Raw genomic sequence first — 14,330 nt, 5'->3', positions numbered from 1 at the left:
TCTTTATCGAAGAGATCCACTTCCATCAGAATACATCCTCAAACAGTATCATTGTTGAGGTATATAATGATCTCCTGGTTCTGCTCATTTTACTTAGCATCAGTTCATGTAAGTCTCGCCAGTCCTCTCTGTATTCATCCTGCTGGTCATTTCTTACAGAACAATAATATTCCATAACGTCCATATACCACAATTTACCCAACCATTCTCCAATTGATGGGCATCCATTCATTTTCCAGCTTCTAGCCACTACAAACAGGGCTGCCACAAACATTTTGGCACATACAGGTCCCTTTTCCTTCTTTAGTATCTCTTTGGGGTATAAACCCAGTAGAAACACTGCTGGATCAAAAGGTATGCACAGTTTGATAACTTTTTGAGCATAGTTCCAAATTGCTCTCCAGAATGGCTGGATGTGTTCACAATTCCACCAACAATGTATCAGTGTCCCTGTTTTCCCACATCCCCTCCAACATTCTGCATTATCTTTCCCTGTCATTCTAGCCAATCTGATAGGTGTGTAGTGGTATCTCAGAGTTGTCTTAATTTGCATTTCTCTGTAAATCAGATATGTTTTTAACTGATGATGAAACTTCACCATTAGCCCATTTCCCAGGAACATGTGAGAGGTTATTCTTTTAGGAAGGAGGTGTTTTAGAATATGATTTTTTTGAGGACATAATTGTGGATTTCATATCAGAAAAGTAAACCTAAAGGGTGAGTTTTAGTACCATGCTTCTCTAAAGGCTTCAGAATCTATCACACAATGCAACAAATATTAAACACCTATTATGTGCAAGAAAATAAAGATATAAAATCAAAACTAGTTTTGGTTCTTAAGGAACTTACAGTTATGGGATGGGTTTCCATAGGGAATAGACTATATAAACAATTATATACATGATTGAAGAAGGCACTAAAAACCAGAGAGATCAAGAATGGCTTCCCATAGAAGTTGATACATGAAACAAAACAACAGAAGCTAGGGTATCTCATAGGCAAAGCTGAGAGAGTAAATCTCAGGCTTGGGAGTTACATAGTCTGTGCAAATATATAGGAAGTCTAGACCAAAAAAACCCAAACAAAATCCACAAATATGGAGAATACAAGACATGTGGTATGCTAGCCTTTACTTGAAAAGCTATATAGAAAGTTAAGACTTATTTTGCTTTGTCCAAAAACAAACAAACAAAAAAACAAACCCAACCCTCCCCAAACAAAATAAAACCAAAAAAGCCACAACAGAACTTGAAGCAATAAAACATGAAAGTGGGGTGAAGTTTTAAAGGGATCATGGAAAAGAATATTTCAAGTCATTTTAAAGGAAATACTTCTTCACAGTAAGAGCTATCCAACAGCGAAAAAGTAATGATTTCTCCTTCATTGAAGGATCAATGTCAAATTTTATCTGTGCATCATCAATATATTCTGGTCAAGTGGTTTGATTGTTCTCCCCTAATGTATGTCAATCCTTTGATTGCTTTTTTTATTCCCAATAAATTGCCCTCCACCATAGTCCCACCCTCTGTGTATTTCTATAAGGCATATATAATTTTAAAATCTTACTCAACTCTAATTTCAATTATTAAATACTTCATTTGAATAAGGCATATAGTGCTAGACATTGGAAAAACAAAAAGAAAAAAGTTCCTACCCTCAAAAGGCTTACAATCTAATGGGAAGACAACACACAAAAGGAAGCTGAGAAGAGAGAAGGTTCTACATGTGAAGGAAAAGTCAGAGAAGTGAGAAATGAGAAGCTTGCATAACCTAGCATAGTTTCTAGGGTGGATGATGTAATGTCTGGGCTAGCTTTCTTGAGGATATCTGGACAGGCCTTGGTCTTAAAAGGAGAGTCACCACAAGGATGGTCAGGGATAGAGTCTGGACTCTTTATTCTTGGGTCTGGAGTCTGAGCTGGAGCTCACTCTCCCACTGTCTTCAGTCCTCTCAGCCCTTAAGTACCTTAGTACAATTACATCACTACAGCACATTGAGCATGTACCATTACATCACCATACTAAGTGCTAAGTATATGTGAACTAGAAAACCATTATCTCATCAGTCACACTGAGTAAACACTGTTATAAGAATCCTTGTTTCAAGTATACTTTTCTGGAGTTCAGGCTCTTTACAGGTGGAATGTGTGATGCTTCTATTTTCCTCTTAAGATCTTAGAGCAAATTGAGTCTGACAAAATTAAACATCATGCTGTTTTCTGTCTTCAAATTCCTTGCCATCTTGTATCCCTTCTCAACACTTTTTAAACCCCAACACTTCTCCCCTGGTTTTCTCCCCTTCTCATATGCAGTTTAATATTATTGGAGGAAGTCATTTGTGCTGATTTCACTACAAAACTATTAACAAATCTCAGAGCTCTTACTGTTGCATAGCAATAATTTTAGTTTCCCTAATTGATTTCCTATAACATCACAGTGTTTGTTCCAACCTTTTTCTTCTCAAACTAACTATACTATTACAAATGCATTAATAATGAAGCACATATATTTATCACAAATTTTTGATATTTTGATAAATATATTTCAATATAGTCGGTTTCATTTGTAATGCTATGTGAATTACTATGAAGATTTTAAAGTATTTAGAAGAGTACAAAAGCTTCATCAGACTGCCTAACAAAAACTTGGAAGGATCTGGTGTAGTAGAAAACTCAGTAGTAGTTGTCGAATAAGAGAATTTGAGGTCTTGGACTACTTCCTATTTTTACGATCGTTTATTTAACTACGGGTCCTCAAGTCCTTCTGAAAAATGAAGCCACTTCTCCCAGAAAATGATGGAAGAAAATGGCATTACTCGCGGAGGTTGTTACCGTGGTGACTAGCCAGCGCCGACTTTTAAGCAAATTATGACTTACACATAGTTTGACAGGAGCCAAGCGAACGCGCTTGCGCAGACGAATCCTCTATTTTTAACTCCGGAAATCCTTTTGACTTGCTCTGAGACTCAATTTCCCAGGACTCTGCCTAGATCAGGCTCCTTTCTCCGAGCTGTGAGGCTCCTGAACTTGAATTGCTAAGGTCCCGAGGGAATGTAGGCTGGGAATCGGAAGTGATTCTTCCCGAAGGCTTGCTAGAAATCGTAGTTCTAGGGAGACACTCTTTTAGGCTTAGTGTGGTTCCAGCATGGGGTCCGTGGCGGCTCGGGGCAGAGAGCCGGTTTCTCTGGGTCCGGGCGAAGAGGGTCACCTGGAGAGGTGAGGACCTGAGCGAGTACAGGTGTCTGAGCAACTTCGGGGGAAGGAGAGAGAAGGTCTGGGGAACATTTGGGGGACCGGGGACAAACCCCTCTGAGATGTGCGGGGTAGGGTCTGCCCGGAGGCCAGAGTCCATCCGTCCAGGTGACTTTTGCCTTTGGGGGGCTGCCTGCTAGCAGCCTCGGATCATTCTTACTCGCCCATTCACAGGTGTCGGAGGGGTGACCCGGGTGAGAAGGACACAGAGCCTGCCAGTCTGGCCAGGGAGATGACCTGGTCCCAAATGAAAGCAAAGGGAATCAGAAACTAAGCGTTTTCCAGAGGAGCTGGTCTCCCTTCCCCCCTTCTCTCCTCTCCTCTCTCTTCCCTTCCCTCCTTTTCAAATTAGTTTTCTCCTGTGTAAAAAGGAGTTGAACTAGACCTGAGGTTCTTAACTTGGGGTGCATGGGGGAGTCTGTGACTACATTTCCGGGGCTTCCATGAATTTGGATAGGGAACTTGGATATTTCACACACGTACAGAAAAAACACACACACACACAGAAAACACACACGCACACATTTTTATTATCCTTTAGTTGTCTTTTAGTCCTATGTATTTTATTTTATGCATTTAAAAACATGGTTCAGAAGAGGTCTGTAGGCTTCACCAGACTCCAGAGGGTCCATGACACATAAAATAATTTAAAACCCCCAGACTAGAGGATCATTAAATGTCCTTCTAGTCCCTAAGAATTCCATAGTGGAAAATGTGAAAAGAGAAACAAGTCGGTTTTTCCCTGGCCCAAAGATGGCACTGGGTAGTCAAGATGGTGGTTCCATCTCTCCCCAAACCCCCACATACATACATACATACATACACACACACATTTTCCACTGATTTCAAGGCCATAGGGGAAAAGGATCTTTGACAGGTGAGGCAGGTGATGCAATGTGTTCAAATAAGGGCCAATTCCAGTGAAGACTGGAAGGAATGTGAGAAAGGAATCATAGACTGTGAGTTCCCTGATGGGAGAGGTGTCATGGTTAACTCGAGACAGAACAGTTTCTGTAGAATGGTTAAGAGGGGACAAAATCAGAAATCCTTTCCCCATCTATCTAATAAATTCAGAAACACACTATTTTAAATATCAGTGAAAAAGGTAACTGTACTGTGCCTGTTTGGTTGTTACTGCCCCTCCTCAGTCCAGCAATTTAAAAACACATTTTGAAGGAGCATTGGTTCACAAGGCAATTTGTTCACAAGTACCCTATGAGACAGACACAAATATACCTTTTTTAAAAAGATGTGGAATGGGTTTAGAAAGGTAGTGACTTGCCAGCGTCATACAGTTAGTAAGTGGTGATGGGAGTACTTGAACCTTGTCTGATTCTTTCTGTTTGCTAGTGTTTTTTTTTTTTTTTTTTAAGTCTGTCATTTTCAAAGGGAGTTGTTATCCTGTGTGTCTGACTCCAAATGAGCCTTGAAATTAACAGAATAATCTGTCTTTGTTATTTAAGACATTACATACCCTCACAGCCACACAAAGTACATAGAACTGAAATCTTCTAGTTTACTGAAATCATCCTTGTTTTCTTCCAAAGCAAATGATGCCAAACAACTTGCCTTTTACTTTGTAATACTCTTGCTAGTGTGAACATTTGTTGTATAATGTTACTCATTAATGGAAAGTTTTCAGTTACTTCCAGGCCTCCCACAAATGCTTTGCTTTTGTTTCCTTTCTAAATCTTTTATTAGCAGTATTGCCAGTTTTCTTGGGAATAATAAATCTTAGAATTTTGAAGCTAGAATGAACCTTAATGTTATCTACTGCCCCATTTAACAGAAGAGAAAAAATTGAAATCCTGAAGGATTTTCTCATGATCACATAATCACAGTAACTAAGCAAGGATTTTATGCCAGGTTTCCTGTCTAGAAGAGATCTCCTTTGTATCCATACAAAAATGTGAATTAGTAATAGCTGTGTCCCCTGACTTTCCCTAGAATGATGTTAATTCAACTCTTTTCTCTAATTGAGTGCTGTAAATTAGGCACTTGGTGGGATAACCATTTACTGTAGGGACCCTTTTCTTCTAAATCTTGCCTTTTAGCCAATTCTTACTCTGTAGAACCTGACCCTGGAATATTTATAGATCCCAGCCTCCTCTCTCTCATAAGCTGCAGACCTGTATTTTCTAGTTACCTACAAGCCAGCTCTTTTTGGATGGCCCTCTAGCACCCCAAACCAATATTTATAAAATGTAGCTTCCCCATCTTCCCTGCTGACTTTGCCATTTTTGCTTTTCCTTCTGATATCACTTTTAAAAAAAAAAAAAAAAACAGTTAAACTACAGTTCACCCAGTCTTCTCTGTTTAAAATCTTATTTACTTTGATCTTTTCTTATCTGTCATTCAATCAGTTACCAAATTCTGTTGATCTTACTTCCAAAATACTTTTCACATTGGTTCCTTCTCTCTTTCCTCTTGTTTCCTACAGTCTTAAAATCATAGAATTTGAGACTTACAAAGAACCTCAGAGCTCATCTAATTTAACCTATTCCTTATCAGGAAGCTTGCCAGACAAGTGCTCATCATGACTACCTTCCTCTGAATACTTAATAAATCTCTTAATAAACTTGATATCCAGGTCTGAACAGAATTAGCCAATCAACAAGCATTTATAGAGGTCTTGCTAGATAGGCACTTGGATGTACAAGACCAAATTTACAGCCCCTATTATCAAGGGGGAATTCTGCTGGGGGAAACAACATATTCACAATAAGTATATGAAAAATATGTATACAGAGTAAAAATATTCCAAATGTAGTCCAAATACTTGAATGCCTTTGGTGATAAAAAGCTTACTTCCTCTAAGCTTTCTGTTTTGCCAGAACTGAATTCTGCCCATTATCCCTGGTTCTACCCTTAGGAACACTATCTTGTTCTTCACGAAAGCCCTTCAAACTTAACCATCACATTTCTGTTAAGTCCTCCTTTCTCTGGGCTGTATGTTCCTACATCCCTTAGCCAAGTATTTTGTAGCACAGCAGTGCCCTCTTTCATCATTCTGTTCTCTGGAAATGCCCCAGTTTGCAGACCTAGATGCAAAATGTCAGATGTGGTCAATTCAGAGCAGAGTACAGTGGGACTAGTACAATCCTGCCTTATTTCAGATGTTCTTGAAATCTAAGGGAAGTTTAAAGACATCCACCATTTTAAATGGCAGGACCAAAATTCAGACTCAGATTTTTTGATTCTTACGTTCAGTACCATTTCCACTTCACTAGGCTTCCTTCTTATCCAAGGTAGTCAGAGTTATAACAAGAGAGATGGGAGGCCAGATGTAGATACTTCTACCTTATCCTTAGGAATGGGTGATGGGAGTGTAGAGAAGGGGAGGTTAGTAAATTTCACAGGGCTGTGTCTCTTCCTCCAAATGACCTGGCTGTTACTGCAGTCAGTCCTATTCAACACCTTAATTAATCAGCTCTATCTACCCCAAGATAAGTTTGCTCAAGGGAAATGAAAATTTATCAGGTTTCTTTTTAATAAGTACTTTCATCCTTCCCACAAAAAAGTTCCAAAATAAAGGAAGGGGGAAAGAAATGTTTCTGTCTCTGAAGTAGAGCTAAGTCTAATAGGGTTCTCTCCTTCTGCACTCTTCTTCATAGCTGGTAAAAATCATCAGCTCTGTCACTCTTCTGCTCAAACACCTTTGATGGCTCCCTATTGTCTTAGGATCAACTGTAAACATTGCCCCCTTGAAATTTGAGATGTCCTAATTTTAACCCAAACTGCCTTCCCAGCCCCAGCCTCATCTCACACTACTCTTCTTGCTTTATTCTGTATTCAAACCATCACTTTGTTTCCATATTTTTATGCTGCCCATCTTATATTCTACCAGCTTTACTTATGGTTAAAAATAGCCCATCACTTCTCTCTCATGATCACTGTATTTGATCTAATTTTCCTCATTTCTGTGGAATCCAAAGCACAAATAATATATTGTATGGCTTCTTGATGCTGACTTTCTCCCTATCTGTTCTCATTTGATCTTGGTAGAATCTATTAGGAGTCTAACCTGGGCAAGCAGAAGCAATTCATTTAATTGATATTTATGAAATATTCTATTTATAATGCTTACATTTTACAGGTATAAATTGGATTCCTGAGTAGAAATACTTCATCTAGCAACGAAAATTCATCTTAGGACCAGAAGTACTCATTGGATCTTTAGGTACTTTCAATTCCAGGAGGAAGCAAAGACTTGAAGGATGCTCAAACAACTCTAATAATAACCTTGGCATTCATGGTTGAGACCTGACATTCCCTAAAAGGAAAATATCCTATTGTCCCTGGAGTTGGAGATATCACTGACCATTCTGCCTAGGGAAATCAGTATTTGAATGGAAGTATCATGTCAGAGAACAGTGAGGAAGTAATTTCTTATGGATAGTGTGACCCATATGCATGAAAAAGTAAGTAAAGGTGATCAAAGATTGGGCAGAGGATAAAGAATGTAAATGGTTGACCTTTCTCAGAGAGAAAGTTGAAAACATAATAAGTTTACTTATTTACCCTCACAACAACCTTTTAAAGGGGGGTTAATGGTAAGTGGTCATTATTTCCATTTTGCAAATGAAAAAACCAAGAGTCAAAGAATTGAAAATGAGAGTTTGTTAAATGGTGGAACTTTTAACTGGAACTATAGCTCCAGTATTGTTTTTTGTGCTGTTTTCCTTCTATCAAAGAAGATTGCTTATATAATATAAGCTGAAAAGAAGAAAATTGGCTTGGTTGCTACTGTCCCCTGCCCTCATTCATTGAGTTTGTTTGTGATTTCATCATAGGGCTCGTTATCATGTCCTCTAGCTCATTCCCTCTTCTTTCAGTTTTGCAATATTTAACAATGTTTAATCTAAAGCTGAGCAGAGACTGATGATTTCTATCTTTCACTCATGTGGAAAGTGAACGTGGATGTAGAAAATAATTTCTCATCTCCCTGTATCCAAAAAAATGCATTTTTCAAAAGGTTTATGAATTTCCAGAATTGTATGTCTGAGAATGGGGCTAAATAAAACCAAGACCACCTCATGTATATATATTTTTAATATTTCATATGCTTTCTCATGTTTTCCCCATGTTACCCTTTTAGAAACTGATATGGTACAGAGTATATAGGAATGATTATTATGAAGTAATGAAATTAATATTCATGAGTTCACTCATTACTTCATTACCAACCCCATTTAATGGATGATGACACTGACATCTAGAGGTTTCATGTTTCTTCCACTGTATCGTGATGTATTTCTAATACTATTATATCCATGAATCTGCTTTTTCCAAATAAGAAAATGGATTCTTCATACATTTTTGCAGGCAAGATAGGGCACTGAATTATTTTCTTTCATCACATAGTTACTTTTGCATTATGGAGTTATATGTTCAAGTTGAGGACAAAGATGTGAATTTTAACTATTTTTGACTCCAGGAACAGAGCTATCTTGTGTAACTTGCTATGAAAACAGAGACAAAGTCAGTCCTAGTCATCAATGTCCATAGCTATCCCCTCTGATTCTGGGAGAAGACAGGATTGCTAAGCATTTGCCTTTCTTATAACTGAGATGGAAGGTGCATGTTTAATTGATATGAAACAATTTCTGGCTCATTGAGTTTGCCATAAATCAGATCAGTCTTCCTTATGTACCTTTTCCTCTTTCAGCCATACTTTCTCAGAACTCTTTCTTTTCCCAAGAAGAAAGCATAGAAGAGCAGGGAATGGATGCTGTGTTCCTGATTGCCAAATTCCCTGTAAAATAGATTTTTCTTTTTTTTTTTTTTAAATCCTTCCGTGACATCTCATTTTTTAAATGAGTCTTTTTTTCTTTGTCCTGCAACTTCTTTGTTCAGTTGCTTTAATCACCAAAGCTCTGCTTCCTCATACCTAGAATATTAGTTCTATTCTAATAGATGATGGACTTTCTAGGGTCAAGGATTCTTTTTATTTTTTTAAATTCTTTTTATTTTTCATGTAGTTCATCATAATAAATTTTCCACAGTGGCCATATCTAAAAACAATTGTCTTATTCTATATTTTAAGATCATCACATCTTTGGTAGGATTCTTACCTCTTGAAAGATTTCAGAACCATGCTTAATGCAATAATAAATCACTAATTCAGAGGGTTGAAAAATATTGCATTAAGCAGGATTCTTAAGTCTTTCAATTATTTTCCCCCCTATAATATCGTGTAAATTGTTTTCCCAGTTTTCCTCAATTTAATCCGCATCAAGTCATAGAGGTCTTCCCAGTTTCTTTTAAAACCATCCATTTCATCATTTCTTATGGCAAATAATAATCCATTATGTTCATATGTCACAGTTTTTAGCCATTTATCAATAGGTGAGCATCCCCTTAATTTCTAGTTTGGGACTACTATGAAAAGAGCTACTATAAGTATTTATATATATATGGGTACTTTTCCTCTTTACTTGATTTCTTTGGCAGTGTATACCTAACAGTGGCATAATTAGGTCATTGGGAATATTCAAATTAGTTACTTTGTGGGCATAGTGCAATATTGCCTTCAGAAATGCACCGCTCCACCAACAATGCATTAATGTACTCGTTTCCCACAGACCCTCCAACATTTGTTACTTTTCTTTTTTGTCATCTTTGCCATTCTAATGGATATCAGAACTTCAGAGTTGTTTTAATTTGTATGTATCTAATTATTGATGATTTGAAGCATTTTTTTCAGATTATTAGTAACTTGGATGTTTTCCTTTGAAAACTGCATTCATATCCTTTGTGACGGTCATTTATATATTAGAAAATGACTCGTAAATTTGAATCAATTCTTTATATATGTTAGATATGAGATCTTTTTCAGAGAAACTTACTGCAATGATCTTTCCCATCTGTTTCCCTTTTAATTGTAATTATTAGATTTTTATTTGTGCAAAATTTTTTAAATTTTATATAATTATAATTGTTTATTTTATTTTCTGTGATTCTCTATTGCTTGTTTAGTCATGGATTCTTCTTTCCATAGATATGAAAGGTAATTTTTTTCCTAGCTCCTCTTATTTTTTTATGATGTCACCTTTTCTGTTTAAATCATGTATCCATTTGGAGTTTATCTTGATATATAATTTGAGATGTAAATCTGCCAAAGTGCTTTCCACCTTCCCCTACAGGTTTTTAGCATATAGTGAATCTTTGCCTCAGTATTTGAGTCTTTAAGTTTAGTGGATATCAAGTTAGTATGTTACTTGTTAAGTAATTGATCTAGTTAACTTATCAGCCTCTCAATTTTTTATTTTTATCAAATCATTTTGATAATCACTGTACCAAATTATCAATACCAAATCATTTTATTAATTATTATTTTATAGTTAATTTGGGATTTGGTACTAATAGATCTCCTTCCTTTTTGGTCACAAGTTCTTAATTTTTTGTGTGTAATTGTTCAACATTGTATCCTTGTCAGAGTAGTTTTTAAATACATCACACAAAATACATCAGATTAGAAAGAAAAACAATTATATTGAAATGCATTTATCAATATATTTTTCAAAAAAGCCCTGTAATAGGGAATATTCTTTGTTTAATTTTTGTTTTCCTTCAAAACCGAACCTGCTGATGAATATAATAAGAGAGAGATAAGACCAAGAACTGTCTACTTCAGGTCACTTGTCTTAACAAAAAACATTCATATCTTTAGTTCTGCTAGTATTTTTTCTGAAAAACAAGCTTCTCTCAGTGCTTTTTATCTTTACTTCTTTCCTCTAGGCCACAGAGAGAAAAAGACCATGAGTGAACAAGAATGTTTGTATTTTAGGAATTGGTGACATTCAAGGATGTAGCTGTGAACTTCACTGAGGAAGAATGGAGGCAACTGAGTTCTGTTCAGAGGGACTTGTACAGGGATGTGACATTGGAGAATTACAGAAACATAATCTCACTGGGTAAGGATGGCTTTGCCATGAGATTAAAAATCTCTGTTTTTAGAAAATATTTCTCTTCCCTCAGTGGGTAATCTTGAAGACTTCTAGAGAGAGAACCAGAGTTACCTTTAAATTTTGTGGTCCCGTCCATGCTTTAATGTCACTGTATATCTTAAGTATGGTCACACAGCAGAAGCCTGTCAGAGTTACTCTGAAACTACAATGTTTGTGCAGCACTGAAATTAGAGGATGTTTGTGTCAGGATTGGATAAAGGGAATGATTTCTTGAGACTGTAGCATGTGTCAAGGTTAAATAAATAAAACAGAATAGGCCCCGGGCAGAGACTTTTATCCATTTATCAATGAAAGACTAGATAAGCAGTAGATAATAAGGAAAGACAACCAGTAGTGAATCCAAAAATGTCTGATCAAGAAAATAAGCTCCTTTTCATAGTTCAGATGAAAAACAGAAAGGAAAAAAAAAAAAACAATCAAGAGGGTCACTGAGGGACATTGAGGAATCTGTTTCAGAGGCTTCATAGAGAAAGAGACCATCTAACAAGAACTTTATTAGCTTTCTCTGCCCTCTGCAGTCTTTAAGATTCCTCATTCTTTTTGAATACTGTCTTCTGCAGCTTTCAGACACATCCAATAAGTAGTTATTAAGTATCTTTATGTGTGTGGGACTGGGGATATAAAGATTGAAAGAAAAGTTGATATTCTACTTGTAAATAATTACATGCATAGGTGATAATTGGAAGATATTTCAGGGATACCACATTTGCTTGGTCTTCTTCTACCTTTCTACCTACCCTGAAATCTCCTTATCTTTTCCCTTAATGCAGATATTTCTCTAATGTTATTCTTGATCCTCTTTTCTTCTCCTTTTATACTGTTTCCTTGGCCAGCTAATTTTTTCCTATAGATTCCACTGTCCTATTTATGCAGGTGACCACCAAATCTACATTTGCTAAACTGAGCTTGTCTTTTGAGGGCCATGTCCCCATTTTCATCCAGAAACAAATCATTTCAAACTAACTTCATTTTCTTTTTTAGTAGATATATAAGATCAGGGGAGTAAGGTAGATATAGTTCAATTAGCACAGCATTTGACAAAATCTTTCATCACTTTTGAACAAGATAACAATACAGTTGGGAGGATTCATAAAGGCTAACCCCCAAAAAAGCCATTTTGATGGATCAGTTTTTAACACAGATAAGTATCATCTAATCAACATTGGGAGATACATAGTATATGTATGTACATTGCAATAAATGTTTATTTGAATTATTTTACTTTTTTCTTAATAGTATTTGATTTTTCCAATTATATGTAAAGATAGTTTTCAACATTCATTTTTGTAAGATTTTGAGGTTCAAATTTTTTCCCCTTCTCTTATCCTCTTCTCCTCAAGACAGCAAGCAATCTAATATAGGCTATACATGTACAATCATTTTAAACATATTTCCATTTTTGTCATGTTGTGAAAGAAAATCAGAACAAAATTGAAAAAAACACAAGAAAGAAAAAGCGTCTACATTCAGTCTCCATAGCTTTCCCTCTGGATATGGATGACATTTCCCATCCTATTTCTATTAGAATTGTCTTGGATCACCATATACAATAAATGTTTGAAAAAGCAATTATGAAAGAAAAGCAAAATAAAATATTTAATCAAAGAAATATATTGTAAAAAGGATAGATTAGTCAGTGGCAAAAGCAAAGAATAAACAAAGATAACCCATGTGTTTCATGGTACCCTCAGTGTCAAAAGAAAGCAAAAAAAAAGGCTCTATCATGATGGATGGACACCTTGTGTTGAACTTATAGAAAGATATGGACAAGAGTCATATAAGATAAACAGGCAGAGATAGGTTGCAATTCTCTTTTTTGAAGGGAATACCCACATTGATAAGATCACAAAACCACTGTGAAGCAGAGTTGAGTATATAGGCATAAAGACTTATATGATTTCTAAAAAATCAATCACATAATCACAGGATGGAAAACTCATGGCTAATTATCAGTTTGTTTTAAAAAGATCTAAGAATTTTAATAGATTGTAGGCTTAATCTGCATCAATACTGATATAGCAGCAAAAAACCAAAATAAAACAAAAAACAGAACAACAACAACAACAAAAGCCAAATACATACTAAAAAAAACGTCAAACTCTTAATCTTAAATTGAATTAAGAGAGGCATTGTGTTTAGGACTAGTGAGGTGGTTATCTGTCCTCTACTCTGAGTGAAACAAATCTGGAATGTTATATTCAGTTCTGATTGCCACATTTTAATACAGTTGTTAAACTGGATATTACCAGGATGGTAAAGAGTCTTCAAATCATGCTATATGAGGAATGAAGGAAATGCAGATGTTTAACTTGGAGAAGAGAAGACTTCAGGAAGACATGATAACTCAACAAGATACTTTTAAACTTATATCTCAGTTTTTTCATCTGTAAAATAAGAGAGCTGAATTTGATGGTCTTAAAGATTGTTCGCAGAAATACACAGTCACTTAAAACATCACTAGCCATCTGTACGGAAAAAAAACCAAGATGAAAAATATGTATTACCCAAATTTTGACAAATAGTTGCATGGGTGGCTCATTGCATAAGTCTATTGGTTTTACACACACACACACACACACACACACACACACACACACACACCCCTACACACATTATATATAAATTTAATAGCTTTTGTAGTTTAAAATTACACTAAGACTTTTGGGAAACCATCTGTTTTGGATAAGTGTTGCAGATTGACAGTAAACTGGGCTCATAACTGAATAGAAAGAATAAATTGGATAACACTTTGGAAACTGTGTACCGCTCTTAAGTTGCTTCCAGCCCAAGTTTTTATTCTATAATTCTTTTTCCAACTGTACTAGCCTAAATCAATCTCTAAGGTTCCCAGCCACCTGTACAGTACTATGATTCTATGACAATGTACCCCTTTCATTTTAATTCCAAATTAAACCGTAATTTTTAATTTTAAACAAGTTTATTAAAGAGATATATTAAATGGTTTGACCACATCTCCATTGGTACATATTTTCTTCCTCAATTTACTTATTCATTTCTAACTGTGTAATATTTCTGATTGTGAGGAATGGTGGGAAAACAACGTTCTGTTTCCACAGATGTTCTAACTTAGCTTCAAAGCTAAGAAATTG

General features: G+C 35.9%; 1 protein-coding gene across 1 annotated transcript in view; it reads left to right on the top strand.

Moving 5' to 3' along the window:
• LOC127546503 (zinc finger and BTB domain-containing protein 4-like) overlaps positions 1-14,330 on the top strand; it is a 54,064-nt gene that overhangs the window by 35,362 nt on the left and 4,372 nt on the right. The window contains exons 8-9 of the mRNA XM_051973581.1: positions 3,110-3,214; positions 11,040-11,166. Of these exons, the coding sequence (XP_051829541.1) occupies positions 3,110-3,214; positions 11,040-11,166 (232 nt within the window). The remainder of the gene's footprint in view (positions 1-3,109; positions 3,215-11,039; positions 11,167-14,330) is intronic.

Source organism: Antechinus flavipes, chromosome 2, assembly GCF_016432865.1.
Source record: "Antechinus flavipes isolate AdamAnt ecotype Samford, QLD, Australia chromosome 2, AdamAnt_v2, whole genome shotgun sequence".
NCBI lineage: Eukaryota > Metazoa > Chordata > Mammalia > Dasyuromorphia > Dasyuridae > Antechinus > Antechinus flavipes.
The sequence above is the reverse complement of the archived record's forward strand: the minus strand, read 5'-3'. Positions and strand labels throughout refer to the sequence as shown.